General features: G+C 42.0%; 1 protein-coding gene and 1 long non-coding RNA gene across 4 annotated transcripts; one reads left to right on the top strand and one right to left on the bottom strand.

The window, feature by feature from the left end:
• Window positions 1-2835: 2835 nt before the first annotated feature.
• On the top strand, window positions 2836-4497 carry LOC144988929 (uncharacterized). Of its 2 annotated transcripts, XR_013653024.1 has the most exons (3): window positions 2836-3280; window positions 3490-3714; window positions 3955-4497. It is a non-coding gene; the product is annotated as an uncharacterized LOC144988929 (long non-coding RNA). The 2 variants fall into 2 exon arrangements; XR_013653023.1 differs by having other exon boundaries at window positions 2836-3714.
• On the bottom strand, window positions 3841-18952 carry LOC144981182 (uncharacterized). Of its 2 annotated transcripts, XM_078940093.1 has the most exons (10): window positions 11920-18952; window positions 6499-6591; window positions 6289-6385; window positions 5970-6183; window positions 5706-5877; window positions 5412-5601; window positions 5069-5326; window positions 4788-4959; window positions 4496-4644; window positions 3841-4282 (listed from the first exon to the last, which is right to left on the bottom strand). In XM_078940093.1, exons 1-10 carry the CDS (start codon window positions 11920-11922, stop codon window positions 4122-4124), a joined length of 1509 nt encoding a protein of 502 aa, XP_078796219.1. In that variant the 5' UTR covers window positions 11923-18952; the 3' UTR covers window positions 3841-4121. The 2 variants fall into 2 exon arrangements, with proteins under 2 accessions (XP_078796219.1, XP_078796216.1); XM_078940090.1 differs by having other exon boundaries at window positions 6499-18952.
• Between the last annotated feature and the right edge of the window lie 31 nt (window positions 18953-18983).

The raw sequence follows: 18983 nt of genomic DNA, 5'->3' as shown, positions 1-18983 counted from the left end.
CGTCAGCAGACACACAGCGGTTTGAGCTTCAAAGCAGAAATGTCGCTCAGTCCTTAGAAAACATTCAAACAATCACGTGGATTTGTGTTTCCAGTCGTGTCCCGACTAAATAAAGGCTGATGTTATTCTTACACGTTTACGTGCAGCGCCACCCAAAGCTAATGTTGTTAGCCCGTGTTAGCATACTGCTAATCCTGGCTCCGTTCAGAAAAAGCACTGACCACACGGATTAAAATTCAAATGATGAGCGAACAGGTGTTTGATAATAACCGTAACATTATTAAAAGCACGTTTAGAAGATCATCTCGTATTTTACCGAGCTGACATGTCAATATATATAGCCGCTCGGTGCTGTTATCGTTTTGTATTGAATTGTTACATCCAATAAAGTTTGGAAAAAAAGCCGCTCGGCGGAAGTTGTATCCCCTTCCGGTTTTCAAACTGCGCATGTGCGAATACTGCGCATGTGCGAATGATTTATTCCGACCGAAATTGTGACCTTAGTGAACGTTTTTATATTCTGAAAACATTTTTCTGGGCCCATCTACACGGTTGGATTCCAATCCGACCATTGATCCCATCAAGATATTTAGTACATGTAACCGCGGCTTATGGTGTCGACGCGCAACGTGGCGGGGGCGTGGCATCACGATGGTGGTCTCTCCATCGGGATGTCAGTCACCCATCACGATGGACGATGATATCGTCCATCGGCACAACCCTAGTTCTAAGGTGAACTTTGTTTCAGGCTGATGGTTGAAGTCCAGCCTTTTTTTCTGCCTTGTGCAATGAGATGAGAAGAGAACTTGAAACTTTGTTCTTCCAGTTTGTTCTTCTGGTTCTAGAGAAGGCAAGTGCTGATTCCACTGGTGACAGAAACAAACACACAGTAGCGTCTGATACAGACACGTCAATGATCACTCATGGATCATGTGTGACACATGTTACTGGCATCTGCACTTATGGCGCACAGTCGGGACTTGAACACACCGGGGTGTGGTTCCACCAGCTCAAGCAGCTGCTCCAGATGTGTACACAAGTGGCATATGGACAGATGTGGACAGATGTACACAAATATACACAACTGGACACAGTGGACCCTCCAGCAGACAGGCTGTAGGTAATGACCAAGTCCATAGTGTGTCCTTTGTTGTGAGCAGCTGTGGGACATTTTTGAAATCTGTGAAAAACTCACAATCATGACATCATCAATGTTATCCACATGTCAATCAAAATCACCAATGACTGAAATCTTATTCTGATTGATGTGAAGTGATTGAATGGATTGAAGTTTTTGGAGGATTTTTACTGTTGGGGTTGCACAAAATTAGGAAAATGCCAAATATTTTTGGAGTAATCCCAGTGATGAGTTCTGTGGTTAAGTTTTTAATGTTTTATAAAACCTAAAAGTGATCATATCTCCAGGCTTTGTTTTGGAGCATTTTCATATTAGTATAATTTTGACAATGTAAAATATTATATGTTATTTAAGGTTTAACTTGATTTATTCTGGATTAATATTCCTGTCTTTTTTTATTCATTTTCAGTTCAGTTTTAAAAGTTGTGAAAGTTTAGCTTTAGTGTTTTCAGTAAATGTTTCTTGTTCGGCCCAAAACCCAAAGTATGTTTTGGATTTAGGCCCCCTGTGTGACAGAGTTTGACACCCATGTAGTTTATAAAATTCATGATTTTTGTGTGTAAAATGGACAAATAAAGATAGAGAACACAAAAAGAATGTCATCAAATGTCTGTGTGCGGGGGGAGGGGGGTTCTTCGCCCGGGGAGTAAGTTAGTGTAGAACCACCACTGAGTGACAGACGGGTCCCCAAAAAGAAAAGCATGAATCTCAAAGGTCTCCTGTGTTTGTGTGATGAAGGTGACATACCTATGTGGTGGAGCTGCAGCTGTGGTTTCCAGATGACATCCAGCAGTCTGCGCTGACGACAGAGCTCCTCCTCGTACTGGACGATGGTTCCTTCACAGAGTCTGCAGATTTCTTCAGCAGCAGCAGCTAGTCGCTCGCTGATCAACTCTCTCAGAGACTGAAGGGAAGACATGGTTCCTGCTCCGATCTTCAGCTCCAACTCCCACAAACACCGCCGTCCTCTTCACTGCAGCTCCGATCGATCATCTGCTAGTCTCACAATCACAGCAATCCACGTTGTCTTTCCGTTCAACACTTCTTCACTCATTTACGACACTTTGGAAAATGCTGAGAGTTCCCACACGAACCACGTATCGTCCTTTCTGTCCAAAAACCTCACAAACGTCCCAACAAAACACCACCGACCTCTGAACACAAGCTAACGCTGCTAGCCTGCTAACAAGCTGACGCTGCTAGCGCCTCGTGCTGTTCTTCTTTGTTTGGCTACCAGGATCATGGTCCTTTAGCGCCACCAGCTGGTCTGGAGTGTTTTTTGTCGCTCACATAAGGATGTCGATGGCGGCATAAAATTGCTATTTTTTCAACTTTACTGTTAAATAAAAGAGAAAGTGGCAGTTTTTATCAACAAAATTATGGTGCGACTTCAGAGCAAAAGAGCAACCAAACTGGAGAAGGGTGAACGGGACGAGACTTCCGGTTCCGGTGTAGGTACCATAACCGTTTGGCCTGGAACTACTGTTCGGGGTCCTATTTACTGAAGGAAACGTCACACTACGGTAGCCCCCTTGGACAAACTACGTAGAGTTGAGATCTGCTCGGGCTCTACATATTTTAATTTCACGTTCCCTTTTGTTACCTAAAGTTATTTTCCTTCATAAATTGTGTCTGACGATATTCTTTGTAATTTTTATAAAAAAGAATTTGCCAAAATCCGCTTGTTATTCCAGTTTAAAGTGTGGGTGACATGGCCTATTTTAATAAGCCAAAATATAGTAAATAGTCTCTATTTCATGTTGCGATTGTTTTTAATATTTTTCGAAAAAGAATAAATAGCGAAAAACGCAATATAAACAACGAGGACGGCCGCCGGCTTCACGCATTCCGCCGACTTCGCGCCGCCATGTTTGTGACGTAACGAAAGGCAGACAACATGGCTAGCACCGATAGCGAAGCACAGAGTGATGCTACCGTCTCTATTAGCGATTTATCATCAGATGAACAGAAAGATGAAGAGGAAAGTTGCGGAGATTATCATGATGATGAGTCACTTTTGCAACCGTATAGATTTGAACCCTTTTGCGAAAGTGAGGAGGATATAGCAGAAAGTAGTAGGTCTAGTGATGCCGATGACGATAGCCAGCATGAAGATTCTGCTAGACTCCAGAACACGGCATGGTTAGTTGCCTTTCGTGATTTTGGAACCTACGTAGACTAGGCCTTGTGTATACATCTGTAAAAGTACACGCAGAATTGAAAAGTCAATCTAATAGGGCCTAATGGTGAAATTTTTTCATTGATTCCTAACAGTATATATGTGGGACAGCTGGATTCAGTTTGTAAGCTACAAATGAATGAGATGAACTAAAACCAACTTTTTGTCATAGGTGCCAGTGTCAATGTTGTGCTGTCATGCCTCTAGTGATGGAGTGTATTTGCTGCCGTGAAATAGATGAAGTCCAAGGAAAAATGCTGCGCAGAGGGGTAAATGCATCCTGCATCACTGAAGTGGATAGTTTCCAGACCTGCTGCCTGAATCCTGATGTTTTGAGGGTAGCATACTATGCTTATGTTGATCATCATGGTAGAATGGAAGAAGCTACATCACATGAGTGAGTATACTCTACATGTCGAAGGTTGACACAGAATAGATCTAATTACCAGGTTATACATTGGTAGCATAGCAATTGAGTTAAAGTTAATTTAGTAGCTGGTAAAAACAGACTCTCGGTCAGGCCTAGGATATGATATATTTATTTACTTCCATCAACAATAAAAACACTTGTATGTAAATACGTCAATATATTTCAAACACTGACAGACATGTAATCAAGTCTTTATTCTATTTTCAGAAGATATCGATATATCGCATACAGGCAGTTTGTGAGGCTGTGCTGGGGACATCTTGGGAGAGCGGTTCGTGTTACCCTGCCATCCTGTGCTGTGAATAAAATACGGTCAACTTTTTCCGCACCAACTGGACAGTATGTTGGATTTTTGTATCCTGCATTAGACTGATTCAAGTGGACTTGTATCTGGATTTGAACTGTGAGACAGCAGTTTCTTTGGTTGGTCTTTGGTATTCACCACTCAATGGAGGAGGCACATCTCTGACATCCACATCTTCTCTGGGGTGTACGAGTCTGTCCAGGACATCCTTGATGATCTCATTGACATAGTCTGAAATGTATTGTGGAACACATATAAATGTATATGTATATTTTTACCTATACCAAACAAATGTACGTGTATTCTTAGAATTTACATGCCTGTTCATTGTAGTGAGCCAATACATATATAAATAAAGCAATATATTATAAATAAAGAATCGTGTTTTTTCATATAAATAATATGAACATAGGTTTATTGAAAAATGGAAAAAATACAACTTACCAAATGTAGGTTCTTCTAAAACTTTCCTCACTGTGTGTCCCCCTTTCTTCCACTTTGGCAGGGACACTGCATACTGGAGTTCACCTGATCTGGTACTTTGTTGAGTCCGCCCACTATTTTCATTGAAATGCATCACTGCTAACAGTCCTCTATTAAAAAAAATATGTATTGACATAAACATTCACCTGAAAATACTAACATCTTGAAAATATGTTACGCTAGAGACAACTATTTTTTCTTTGATAAGCTGATAAAGCAATGTTTCAAGTACCAGCATATAACATATATTTACCTGCAAAGCTGGCCCTCATAAGAAAAGGCATACATTTTCGGAGCGTAGTGGTTCAAGAGGCTATGGAACGCCTCCAGAGAGGATGTCTGCTCCCGGTTTGATGCCTGTTTTAGATCTCTGATGAGGTATGTTGTTGTTGCCAGTTTTTCTAATTTCACCGTCAAGGTAGAACCTGTAAGCAAGCAAATTGGATGTACATCATCCAAACTTACTTATACTTCTACAGATGACTCCAATAAAAAAAAAGATACGGCTGTGTAAAATATACAAAACATACTTACATGGTTTCAACCACTTCTTTCTAGCTGCTCTTCCTCTCAGCCTTTTATGCTCACATTTAGGGAATAAATCATTGTTGTGCGTATGAATATTTACAATATGATTCAGCATAGACGTCCACTTGGCTTCAACTAGGTTTGGCTCTGCTGAATCTGTTGACATGACTGACCAATAAAGGTGATTGATTATGCTGTCAATCCACTCTTTCAAGTCTGTGCAGTCTTTTTCTTTGGAAAGTGCCACAAGTTTTTTTCTGAGACCTGGAAATAATAATAAATATATTGGATATTTTACAACTGGAACAACTTCTGATAAAGAAAAAAGACTTGAGGAAATGAATAATACCCTTCGCAACATGCCAAACGTCCAAAAGGTGTTGAACATCTGGCAAATTCTCTCTGATCCATTTCCTTAACTGGACATGCCTGTCTGTTATTATCACATCTATATCTAGACCCTGTTGTGTTCCCAAGAAATTAACTGATCTTATGAAGCCCTCCTTTTCCATATGCGAGGCACCACCAACTTCATTGCTCTGTAAAAAAAATAGAAAGCGATGTCAGTTTATCATATTTTTAACATTAAATAATAAATAGGTAGTAGTAACTCCTCATTATCAAGAAAGATAAATACTTGTACCAGTTGCATGTCTATGATAACATTTGCTGGTAATTCTAACATGGTGTACGTCCCATATTTTGCGGAATGACCAGGGCTGTCTGAGCGACCATCTCCAGCCAACACGATGCCTCTTTGTTCTGCTTGAAGACATGCAATGAGCCAGTTGTGGTTGACATGTCCATGTCCATTTCTTGACAAAAAGCACAACACCTCAAATTGAGCAGCTTGCTCAGAGCAGACCAGGCAACTAAGAAAAAACGCTCAGTGGGTGGGGGTGTGGACCTTTCAGAGTCAGAGGAGGATGGGGTCTGTGAAGAACTTGGAAGATAGTCACTTTCATCAGCTGATACGGGATCCGGCTGACTGGATGGAAGGTCTGGTGATGAAGGAATGATTGGTTCAACTTGTATAGATAGCTGCTTGTGGTCACACAATGGGCAAAAATCTTCATCAGTTTGAGTGCTGATTTCCACAACTTCAGGCATTGTCTGTGACCCTGTAGAAAATGAATTATGAAATTGCATTATGTTACTTATCATTTTGTGAATTAAGAAAACAAAGCACACATCTTTAAATAACTTATAGTTCAAGTAAGCCTAACCTTTTGTTTTTTTCGTTGGACCTTTCGGCCTCATATCAACCTGCAGTCTAACAGTGCGACTAGTTCCTGGTTGCCTAACTGTCTGTGTGGTAGCTTCCTGTAACATGAAATTTATGAGTTCATGATAATTATTTTCACATTATTAATTTAACATTAATGCAATTCACTAATTACTTTAACAACAAATACATATATATGTGATCATCTTACATGTACAGGGACTGGTTGCGGTTCATCTATCTCCATTTCCTCTTGAATATGTTCAGGCACTTCAACTGGTTGGGCTAGAAGCTCCTGTACTTCCTGGAATATTGTCATAGATATTATTAGTATTATTAGTTGTCTTGCTGCTAAACAGCTTATAATTAATTGTGTGAAATGTGTACAGGCAACATTTAATTTAAATGAAGGATTATTCAGTATAAAGATCTGTCACTCTGTATAATACTCTGTATAATATAGCATAGGGAAATTTTTATATCAATATATATACCGTATATATATTAAACGTTAAACTCACTCTCTTTTGTAATAAATACATTATGTAATAAACGTTAAACTCACTCTCTTTTGTAATAAATACATTATGTAATAAACGTTAAACTCACTCTCTTTTGTAATAAATACATTATGTATTTGTGCCAGCTTTTCGGTCACAGATTTTCTCTTTTTGTACTGGCTGCTGCCAGTGCTGGTACTGGGCGTTTCTGTTTCGGACGTTCCCATTAGCGATCTCTTGAAAATGGTGGGGATTGCGTTCAGTTTCAATACTTTTTTATATCTGACATGCATTCCCATATCTTTCATGAGCTGTGGTGTTTCTTCAAAACAGTCTGCCTCAAAATGTTCGCTGCATAAAGTTGACGAAGCAGTTGGCACCCAATTCGCCCTCGTTCGCTGAACTTGTTTTGTCCATTGTTTCAGCAGCGTTTCTTGTTTTGGGAATTTATACAGAGATACACTTTCACTAGATGTATTGCTACATCCAGCTGCCACACAACGACTTGGCATGTTGATGATTAACAGAGAATTAACGAGAATTAACGAATTAATGATGATTAACGAGAGAAACGAAGACTACCTGTTTTGTTTACATGCTGTCCGAAGCGGAACTGCGAAAGTCAATGCCTTTCATGACGTCACAGGTCATATCGGGTTCACTTCCAGCCTGCGCTCTAGCGGCAGATTCAAATCTCTGATTCCTTCGAAAGATGTCTATTATTGCTTCGGATTTTTTTTTGACGCGAACTATTGGTATCAATAGAATCAGCGTTTAAAAGGATTTTTTATTTGACAAAGTTGTTCAAAGCATGGCATCCACACTTTAAGTTCAGCCATTATGGCTGAAAATGTTGTTAGCACGGCTAAATGTTGTGTTTCCGGGTCCGATCTGCCAATAAACGCCTGCAGAGAGTGGTAAAGACTGCATCCAAGATCACCAGGACTCCTCTTCCCTCGCTGCAGAGCATCTACAAACGCAGGGTCTGCAGGAGAGCTGCCTCCATCATCAAGGACCCCACCCACCCGGAACAAGGACTGTTCACTCTCCTCCCCTCAGGACGGAGGTACAGGAGTGTGAAGTGCAGGACCACCAGACTCAAGAACTCTTTCTTTCCCTCTGCCATCAGACTCCTTAACAGCTGACTGGAGTCTGGAAAAAACAAACTGCACCTTTGCTTATCCTAATTGCTGCTACTGTCATTGTCACTTTTGCACATTTGCACTTTTACAACAGCCACTCGACATCTTGTGTTTTTGTGTGTATGATGTGAGTGAATTGTTTTGTTTCCTCTATACTTTTGGGCATTCGGAGCAGACGGCAAAGAAAGAATTTCATTGTGCAGGGAAACCCGTTTCTTTACTGTGCATATGATAATAAACCCTTTGAATCTTGAATAATAAAGCACTGGGCGCAGGGATTATAAAAACTATAAGCAAACATGCATTCAATGATAATCATAACAATAATAAAAGCACATTTAGAAGACAATGTCACTCTATAACGGAGCTCTGTTTGTTTACAACAGACGTCATTATATTTTCGTCCATGGTGGTATCGTACTTTGTCCAGACCAATCACTATCTGACACGTCATCGGGCCAACAGACAGCCAATCACATAATGTGACGTCAGCATTAGTCCCAGGACCCGAAAGGACCCCGAACAGATCTTCCAGGCCGAACGGTTATGGTACCACACCGGCTAATGATGTTAGTCGCCATTTTGTCGTCTGCAGCCAGGGGCCTGTTTCAGAAAGGAGGTTCAACCAACTCTGAGGTTAAACTTGAACTCTGAGTTGGTCAATCGGGAGATTAACAACTCTGAGTTTTCTGTTTCAGAGAAGCTGATCCGAGTTAGATCAATCAACTCTGAGTGGACTGATTCGGAGGTGAGCGTGAGCACCGCGACCATAAGAAGCCATTATCAATGGAGCGCAGATATTACGAGTCACCATGGCAACCGTGAAAAAAAGAGGTCTGCATATTTTTCGCCAGCTGAACTTGACGTGCTGCTGCAGAGTTACAGTGAATATGAGCACATATTCCTGAAGAAAAGCAACACAGCTGCATCTGCAAAACAGAGACAGTTAGCGTGGAAAACATAGCTGCTCAAGTTAATGCCTAAGTTTGCATTTAAATCATTGTTATAAAATATTGGCTGTAATAACTTTTTAAATAGCGTAAATGAAATAAAAAATGGCGATATTTAGGTGTTCTTTTGAAGTGTTATTCCTGGTGTAAATACATGAAATGCTGCATAGTGTACAGAACCAATCTGGGGGAAAAATGCATTTAACGTCGGTAATGTTAAGAGGACTTTTTTGTTAACCTTCCCCTCTTGCAAACGTTGGTTAGTTTAATATTAATACATGCAATTGTGTTTTTAAAAGTGAGCTTTTGTCTACCTTTGTATTGATCAAGTGGAATAGGTTTATATGGGATTAAGAAAGTAAGCAGTGCTAGCAAATTGTGTTTCCAAAAAGTAATTGTTACATTAATCTAATTCAATGTCCTGATTTCATTTTCATGTAGATACAATCCTGCAGGAATTAAAAGAACATGGCAGCAGCTAAAATGAAGTATAAAAACATAATTCAAGCAGGTCAAATGTGAGCATGTCATGGATGTAGGCTTTGTTGACAATATTTGACATATGAAACATCTACATAGCAATATCTAATGTTGTTTTCATTGTATATATGTAATTGACCGCAACGAAAAACGGTAACGCTCAAACAAAAACGTATGGGGAAATGACAAAAAATCGAGTCTAGGTCTCAAAATCCTCGTATGAGGTAAATGTAATTCTCTACAAATTAATGCAGCCTCCTCGTCTATTGGGTCCTCCAAAAAAGAACAAGCCATTCTTGTCACTTAGACCGTCTCTGTGTGACGGAAATGTGGGCAATGAAGGTTAAAGCGAAAAATACTGCTTCGTCTTTAAAAAGGGGAGGGGACCGGCAGAAACCTTGAGTTTAGAGAATAAAACCTGCTCCCGACCAGGTTAGGTTCACAGCATAAGTAACCATGGACACTGACTCCGAGTATAAGTTACCTCTCTTTCAGAAACGGGTTTGACTTACTCTGCTTTCTCTGGTTTAACAAACCTCCCATTCTGAAACGGAAAACCCAGGGTTTCCCTGATTTCAGGGTTAATGCACTCAGAGTTTACACTTAACCTCCTTTCTAAAACAGGCCCCAGGTCTTCTTTAACCGAAAGAAAACTTAGAGTAAAATATTTCCTGGACAACACATGTCCTCATGAAATGAAATATGAAATAATCTGAAAATTATGACATAAACTATTGGTAGGAAAAGAAACGTCAAATCCTTTCAGGGTTTTTGGAAAAAATAGTTTAAATATTATATTATATATAAATATATTCAACAAATTTTACACATGTGGGATCAGATAAAGTAATTCTGATTCTTATTATCCGTCCAATTTACTTTCTGCATTGACTTTGTTTATTTTTCGTGTCATCAAATTTTGAACAATTTTAAAATAAAATAAAAATAATAGAGGTGGATCTTTTATTCTAACAAACATTGTTCTCTTTTGCATTTTGTTTGATCCTACTACAAAATTAAAATAAATAATACTTATTAATAAAAAATATTATTTAGTTTGTTTAAGCCACAGTGCTAATGCTTTTTCCTCTTTTAAATCAATGCATTTGTTTTCCTCCAACTAAGAATCTGCAAACCCAGATGAGAACTCCCAGCAGGAAAAGAATTCCTCTGCAGGAAACTAGAAAAAGGCCTTTTTGTGGGAGGAAACCATTCCAGATCTTTACAAACACCAGAAATCCCAACTTTTCCTCCACTTAGCCTGAGTTTGGCTTCCAGGAAGCGGTGTGTGTTCAAGCTCCGCCCCCAGCAGCACCTCATGAAGCCCCTCCTCCAACATGAGGCCACTGGGGAATTCTGAATGAACCTTTACATTTCAACAGAAATTTCAAGCTAAAAACAGGAAAAAAACTCTCTTCATGTTTGAAAACATTCAAACAGGAAGAAAAAAACAAGGTTTGTCAGGAAATCAACCGATTTGATTGATTGTAAATCTTCATGTTGGAGTTTGATGAATGGAAGTAGAATCTCTAGAAAGTCAGTTGATGTTTTCCATTTCAGTCAGACAACTCATACAGTAGTAATAATATTTATTTTCACATCTTTTAGTTTGCTTTCACATACTTTGTTGCTTTCACATTCTTTGACATTCACTCTCCTTTAAGTTAGCATTTCACATTCCTCCAAATTAGCATTTCACATTCCTTTAACTTTGCATTTCACATTCCTTTAGTTTGGCATAAGACTCCATGCAATTCCAAGAGACAAATTTCCACAAACTTTTGGGTAATAACTAACCCAACACCAATTAATCAAGGTTGGATAGAAATTAAATGTATATCAGTATGTAATCAGATGAAGTGTGTTTCAGAGGCATTCTATATTCAGACTTACAAGTATGACTTCTATGTGTGGCACCTTTGACCGTTGGGCCGCTCCCATTCTAGTACAGCGCCACGAATGGAACATACTATTTATTCAGCCTGCTATGTGTGACCCTGCACCATTGACCATTGGGCCGCTCCCGTTCGAGTACAACGCCAAGAAGTGAACATACTATTTATTGAGTCTGCTATGTGTGACCCTGCACCATTGACCATTGGGCCGCTCCCGTTCGAGTACAACGCCAAGAAGTGAACATACTATTTATTGAGTCTGCTATATGTGACCCGGCACCATAGACCATTGGCCCACTCCATTTCGAGTATAGCGGCAAGTAGACAACACAACTTAATATACAAATCTGAAGCTTCCACTGGAAAAATATGATAAAAGCTTAAGTGACATCCATAATTTAAAAGCTTCCATCTGAGAACTATGAACGAACTTAACGCTATAATTTCAATGCTTCCATCCGGCTCATAAGATACGAGCCTAAGTAACCTCAAATTTCGAGCTACAAGCATATTTTAACACAGCTTAAGAATGTCCTAATTTTGAGGCTTCCACTTGGCAATATAGTTTTCTTTATAATCTAATCTGAGATTTTGTATGCCATTCTGATACTAACATGTCAGCTGATTCAAGTAAGAGAACTCATTGAAACTCGGTGGAGGTTTACCATCCCATCACTTCAGTTCAGCGTAGGTACGTGGACTGCAGTCGTCGTTGCAGATCCAGATCAAGGTAAAGGGGCAACAATCTGCAGGGGAGCTGCAGGACGAGCAGAGACTGTGGAACTTGGAAACCTTCCGACTTTGTCGAGGGGTTTGACATCATCCTCCAGAAACTGAATTGCTGACTGGGGAGTATGGGTCACAGGCTCAGGAAGCGATGCATAGTTAGACAAAGCAGTATTAGTCATGGGAATGAATACATTAAAAATTTAGAACTGAGTAGTTTAGAATGCTTAAGATTAAAGGGAATAAAGTGCTTTCAAGAACAACTCTGAAAAAGAGAAATCAAGTAGTGAGTTTAAAGAGAAGGTTCTATCTGTGTATTCATAGCACCATAAAAAAGCCATTAGCACAGATTCCAACAAGAACGACAGTTAATATGGAACCTGCACGTAATATATCACCAAATATATTTTTTATATATGCACCAATAGTAAGAGAGAAGTAACCTTAAGTCATTTCTGGAGGGACGCAGCTTAGGAAGGGCACCGAGGAGCAGGCGAATAGAAGGATAACCAAGGTCCAATGAGATTACGTAGAAGAGGAATGTCGCCATCCCATGTAGCATGGATGGCAGCTCGGCTAGATTTGAGGTTACATACTTGACATCATCGGTTCTAAATAGGTGGACAACAAAAGCACGTATAACTTAGTTAATCGGCAAAGGGGTGCCTGGAAACCGCAATGAAGAAATTTTGAGATTGAAGAAAGATCATAGCTTCTGATAGTATTTAAAATGGCTGAGCCTCATGCATTTAGAGGCGGATGACAATAAGTCTCAAAAGGAGATACTCTTAGTCGAGTGTCATATGCTTGAAAGCAGGGCAGACTGAGGATTGGTTTGTGACACAAAGTTTTTATTCTTGAAACTGAAGCTAGAGAGCAGCCAGGAATTTATCTAGTGATATAAGTTATTTAAACACTAAACCATGTTAAATGATGGAACATCACAATTTATTATCGCACTCTTGAAATAAGCTTTGTAATAATCTCCACGGCTGAATTCTCTCAGAACAACATGAGCCGTTGATGGACCATTAGAGCTGAACATTTGGATTAGCGACCAAACATTTTTCTGGCGCCCAGACACATAACAACGGGGCATAATTTAGTTACCCGAGGCCAGAGGAACTCTCTTCTCATTCCTTCCCTTTCACAGAAGAGACAAGTCCATAAACTGACCAATCCAAATGCAGATTAGACTAGCAAATGTACACAGCTCCAAAAGAAAAGAAACAAAACAAAGACCCACCACGACAAAGCCAGCACTGAACGATGGCCCACACAGCAGAAACCGGACCTGGTTTCGAAAAAACGCACCGTGTCTTTAAAAGAACTGCAAGTCCCAGGGTCCTTAGGGGCGTGACGTCACCGATGACCGCGTCGAGCAGGAAACGGAACCCGGAAGAAAACACAGCACAGAGGCCGAAAGATAACCCACGCCGCTCACCAAACATTCCGGCGATCACGGCACTCAATAAGGCTGATAATTCTCCCGATCGATCGCCACTGACAACCCAAATGCTGCAGACACGCAAGAACCGTGGGTCCGAAGACGTGCCGGGAGCCGGAACAGCTGTTAGCCAAAAAGAGAGGAGAAGACGCTAGGAGACAGACGTCCCCCGTAAGAAGGGGATCCAACCATCCGAAAAAAGAGGGGGAGAACATCATGACGCAGAAGGAAAACAGCGAGCATGGAGAACCGGCGAAGAACGTGGTGCTTCTGTGTACAGGAGGAGACGGATGCCCCCCCATAAGAAGGGGGGTCCAACAATCTGATAAGAACGGGGGGAAGACATCATGAAAGAGTAACATCGAGCATAGAGAACCGGCAAAGAACGCAGTGCTGCAGTAAAGAAGGATGAACAACTTACATACCTGGACTTAAATAGAATGCTACACAGGTGAGTTGATTAACTGACCCGCCCTAGGGGAGTGGCCTAAGTAAAAGCCTGCCTGAGTTGGCTGCCCGAAATGCGCCCAAGGTCGCTCCCCTCTGTGAAATCCCAGACTGTGCTGGACTCTGATCCTGAAATCCTCCTGATGACAAAACCTTTGAAAGTTCAGAGTCTGGAAGGGAAACAAGCTGTGAGGAAACCTTCAGTGCAGAAAGAACTGCAGCTTCTTCAACTGGAACTCTGCAGCCAAATGATCTGGATGAATGTAGCTTCTGCTGTTCCATCTGTCTGGATCTGCTGAAGGATCTGCTGACTATTCCCTGTGGACACAGCTACTGCATGAAGTGCCTTCAAGGATTGTGGGATGCAGAGGAGAAAGTCCACAGCTGTCCTCACTGCAGGAAGACCTTCACACCGAGGCCTGTTCTGGGGAAAAATGTCATGTCAGCAGCTTTAGTGGAGCAGCTGAAGAAGACCGGACTCCAAGCTGCTCCTGCTGGTCTCTGCTCTGCTGGACCTGAAGATGTGGTCTGTGACGTCTGCACTGGAAGAAAACTGAAAGCCATCAAGTCCTGCTTGAGCTGTCCGGCCTCTTTCTGTGAGGAAGACCTTCAGCCTCAGAGAGCATCTGTTCTCTCTGCTCTGTGGAAGAACATGAGGGACATCCAACAGTCTCAGCTGCAGCAGAAAGGACTGAGAAGCAGAGAGAGCTGGAGGAGAGTCAGCAACAAATCCAGCAGAGACTCCAGGACAGAGAGGAGGAGGTGAAGCTGCTCCAACAGGAGGTGGAGGCTGTCAATCACTCTGCTGATCCAACAGGGAGAAGATCTTCACTCAGATGATCCGTCTCCTCCAGAAAAGAAGCCATGATGTGGAGCAGCAGATCAGATCCCAGCAGAAGCTGAAGTGAGGCGGGTCAAAGGTCATCAGGAGGAGCTGGAGCAGGACATGGCTGAAGAGGAGGGACGCTGACGAAGAGGAAAGACGCTGATGAAGAGGAGAGACACTGATGAAGAGGAGAGACGCTGAGCTGAAGAGGAGGGACGCTGATGAAGAGGAGAGACGCTGAGCTGAAGAGGAGGGACGCTGAAGAGGAGAGACGCTGAGATGAAGAGGAGGGACGCTAAGATGAAGAGGAGAGACGCTGAGCTGAAGAGGAGGGACGCTGATGAAGAGGAGAGACGCTGAGCTGAAGAGGAGGGACGCTGAAGAGGAGAGACGCTGAGATGAAAAGGAGGGACGCTGAAGAGGAGAGACGCTGAGATGAAGAGGAGGGACACTGAGATGAAGCAGCTCTGGCTCACAGAGGATCACAGCCCCTTTTCTGCTCAACTTCCCCTCCCTGCCCCCCCTCAGTGAGTCTACCCTCTCAGCCATCATCCATGTCCGTCCTCTGACAGACTGAGGATGTGACAGCAGCTGTCAGAGCTCAGAGACAAACTGCAGGACTTTCTGAGAGAGGAATGGACAAACATCTCACTGACAGTCTCTCACGTGGACGTTTTACTGTCAGAACCAGAACCAGAACCAGAACCAAAGAGCAGAGCTGACTTCCTCAGAGATTCACGTCAAATCCCACTGGATCCAAACCCAGCAAACATCTCTCTGTTCCTGTCAGAGAACAGAAAGGAGACATTGATGGAAAAAGCTCAGTCTGATTCTGATCATCCAGACAGATTCACTGAAGATGTTCTGGTTCTGAGTAGAGAGAATCTGACAGGACGTTGGTACTGGGAGGTGGAGAGGAGAGGATCTGATGTTTTTGGAGCAGTCGCATTCAAGAACATCAGCACATCTGGAAATGCCAGTAGATTTGGTTTGAATGATAAATCTTGGTCATTCAATTGTTTTCCAGACAGTTTGTCATTTTCCCACAACAGCATGTTCACCTCCATCTCTGCTCCTGGTTCCTCCAGAGTAGGAGTGGACCTGGATCACAGAACAGGTGTTCTGTCCTTCTACAGCGTCTCTGAAAGCAGGACTCTCCTCCACAGAGTAGAAGATGATGTACATCCTGTATCTGCCTTACAGGGAGATGGCCTCACTCCGAAGCAACAGAAAGAAATGACCGGTCTTCTGCATAAATGGAGAAGAGTTTTCTCTTGTAATTGTGGCAAGTGCTCGTAGCAGATAAAAAAACAACGCCACCCCGGGTACAGGGTCCGGGGAACCCAAAGCGCTGGAACACAGGCAGGAAGATTCATGTTTAAAAAGAGGCCAAGACGTGGTACCAGTTAAAAGTAATTGTATGTACACTAAAATGTATTAAAACAAGAAACTCGATCACACTGGGGAGGGAGATAGGGAGGAGACCCTTCGAGGGCCGAGGCCTACCAACGGAGCGCTGGGCCAACCCATGTGGAGGAGATTGGCAACCAAAATGTAAAAAAATAAAAACACTCCACTCTGTGGAATGCACACATGTGGAAATAAAAAAAAAACACTAAACCTGCACACCCGTCCCTGCACTCAGCCCCTAAGAAAAGAAGGGAGGAAAATATATAAAAAACAAGGTAATATTGTTTGAAAGAAAAACAAAAACCCAATGCCCACCCTCACACAAACACACACTGACAATAAAAAACAGGTAAAAACTGGGCAAACCATCAAACCATCAGGTGAAAACAGGATAAAACCAGCACAGCACAGATCCTTGGGAAGGGACACCTCTCAGCAGGTCATAAGTCCAATGACCATGGAGCAAAGAGGGGTTGACGCCACTCCGTTGGCTGCAGCGGAGGCCAAGAAGATGAATGTCCGGGCTTAGAGAGCGGCCTGAAGCCCCCTGGCAGGAGCTGGAGCACCGAGGCCTAGAGCTAGCAGACCGCTGGGCTCAAGCAAGCTGTAACTGCTCAGGAAAGCCAAACAAAAGCAGCAGCGTGCCTCTGCTGCCCCTAAATACAAACAAAAATCTGTCAAAAAGCCAATGAATACATTTTAAAACCAAACAGGCAGAGGCTCAGACCAAACAAACAGACCTTGGCAGTGAGGAGAAACTCTTCCACGCCTTAAGCTCACTGGGGCGTAGAGGGGATCTCCGGATGCCAGAGCTCTTTTCCAAGCTAAAAAACACGGTTTAAAAAAAACAAAAACAAAGCAGGAAGCCCAGAGGGTTAGCCACCAGGAAATAGTTGGAAATAAAGGGCTGTAATTCCACCAGCACGAGCTGCACCACTAGTCAGCATCACGACAACTCATCCTCTAGAACTTGTTTTACAGACTTCCTATCTGTTGGACTGGATGGGAAAACAAAGACCATTCTAGTGATGACTGGCCACTGCACCAAATATGCAGTGGCTGTGCCAATACAAACGGAAAGCAGACTGTTGAAAAATGTCTATGGGAAAACTTCTTCGTCCACTATGGGATCCCTGCAAAATTGCATAGTGACCAGGGTACAGACTTTGGCTACAACACCCTATCATCCAAGAGGAAATCCTGTTATCTGTTACAGCCCCGTTTTCATGCCTGTATTATTTTATTATGACAGATTATGTAAAACCCCTTGTCCACAATTGCACAAGAAAACAAACTAACCAGATTCTCAACATATGAGGTCATGTTTGGCCCCCAAGTCCGTCTACCGATAGATCTAGCTTTTGGACTACCCTTGAAAGTGGACCGATCACCCTCTTACAGAGAATACGTCCAGAAGCTGATCTCCCACTTGGAGGGAGATAGGTGGGCAGCCACCATTAATGCAGCAAAAGCTTTGAAGAAGAAAAAAGTTTGTCATACCTGTAGATCTGGATATTGGGGAGAAGGTCCTGGTCAGGAAAGGGCAACAACGGGGAAAGCACAAGCTGGCCGACAAATGGGAATCATCATTGTATATTGTTGTGAGTAAGGCTGGACATCTGCCAGTGTACACCGTTCGACCAGAGTACTTTGACAAGCGGTTGAGGACATTAGACCTTCTCTTACCTTGTGCCTTCTGGCCTTTACCTCCAGGGAAGCCATGAAAAAAACGAATGAGTTCCTGGAGCTGTGTCTGCCAGAACACCAGAAACTCCTGGACCTGTGCAAGATGAAGCTGGACCAGCCTCTGTGAATCCTGCTCAAACTTTAGAGGAACCTATCTTGCCTGTGGTGTCTGAATCGCACAGTCCGGAGGAACTGCAGGTGCGGAGGGGACAGCGTACCAGAACACAACCAATCCACCTCCAAAATCACAAACCTGGTAGGCCCCTTTTGCAGTGTATCCAGAGCGTGGTCCATGGGTTGAGCTCTGCATTCTTCTTCACCCTCAAGGAGGATGAAGAGCATGAAGCACCGTCCTGTTGCAATGATCAGCCAGAGCAGTTTCACATGAACGAGGATGTTCATGGGATGGGGAGGAGTGTAACCCCATGCAATCTGCCTAAGTGTGAACACCTGGCCCACACTCTTACTGTAAATGGGCCAATATCCATATAAGTTCTGGGTCGGCTATTTCACAGTCACAGAACAGCAGGGTTAAGCTAACACTGTTCTCAAAGCTAAGACTTTATTTTTTTTAATGGTTTGTTTAATTGTGTTAATGTAGCCAACCAAATCCATGTCAAAGCATTTTTGTTTAAGTCGCTGTCTTTCTTTTGTGTGAATTGCCCACTTTGAACTGTTTTTTCCATGATGCCAAAATGGCCACTGTGCTCTTGTATTGGATTGAATTAACATATGTTGTAATGTTTGTTTTATAATTATTCTGCTTTTGATCATGATAGGGTAAAAGTAACATGTAACTTTAGATTACATTTTGGTTTTAAACTTTTATCCAATTATAAATCTTGAACCTTGTCATTCTGTTTAAAAATTGAATTATTTGAACTGTGTACATCCTTTTCTACTAGTAAAAGCTGTTTTTTTTAATCAGAATATTGATTCTCTGCTTCCTAAAATAATGATGGCTAAGCTATTTCAGTACACCCAGTGAAATAACTGGCTTTTTGTTTCCTCCTGATTTCTATTTTTTTCTTGACCCTTTATAGGTCAGGTTTTGTTTTTGTCTTCTTCCATCTTTAATCTTCCATTTGATAGTGAGCTACCCAACAAATGACCCTGAGATCCTGATTCTTGAGATCCTGATTTTTTTTTAATATACTTTAGTAATTCTATTATTAATATAATATTAA

The sequence above is a fragment of the Oryzias latipes genome, chromosome 2, assembly GCF_053564925.1.
Source record: "Oryzias latipes strain Hd-rR chromosome 2, Olatipes_Hd-rR_3.1".
Lineage (NCBI taxonomy): Eukaryota > Metazoa > Chordata > Actinopteri > Beloniformes > Adrianichthyidae > Oryzias > Oryzias latipes.
Note: the sequence above shows the minus strand (reverse complement) of the source record. Positions and strands in the feature narration are given on the sequence as shown.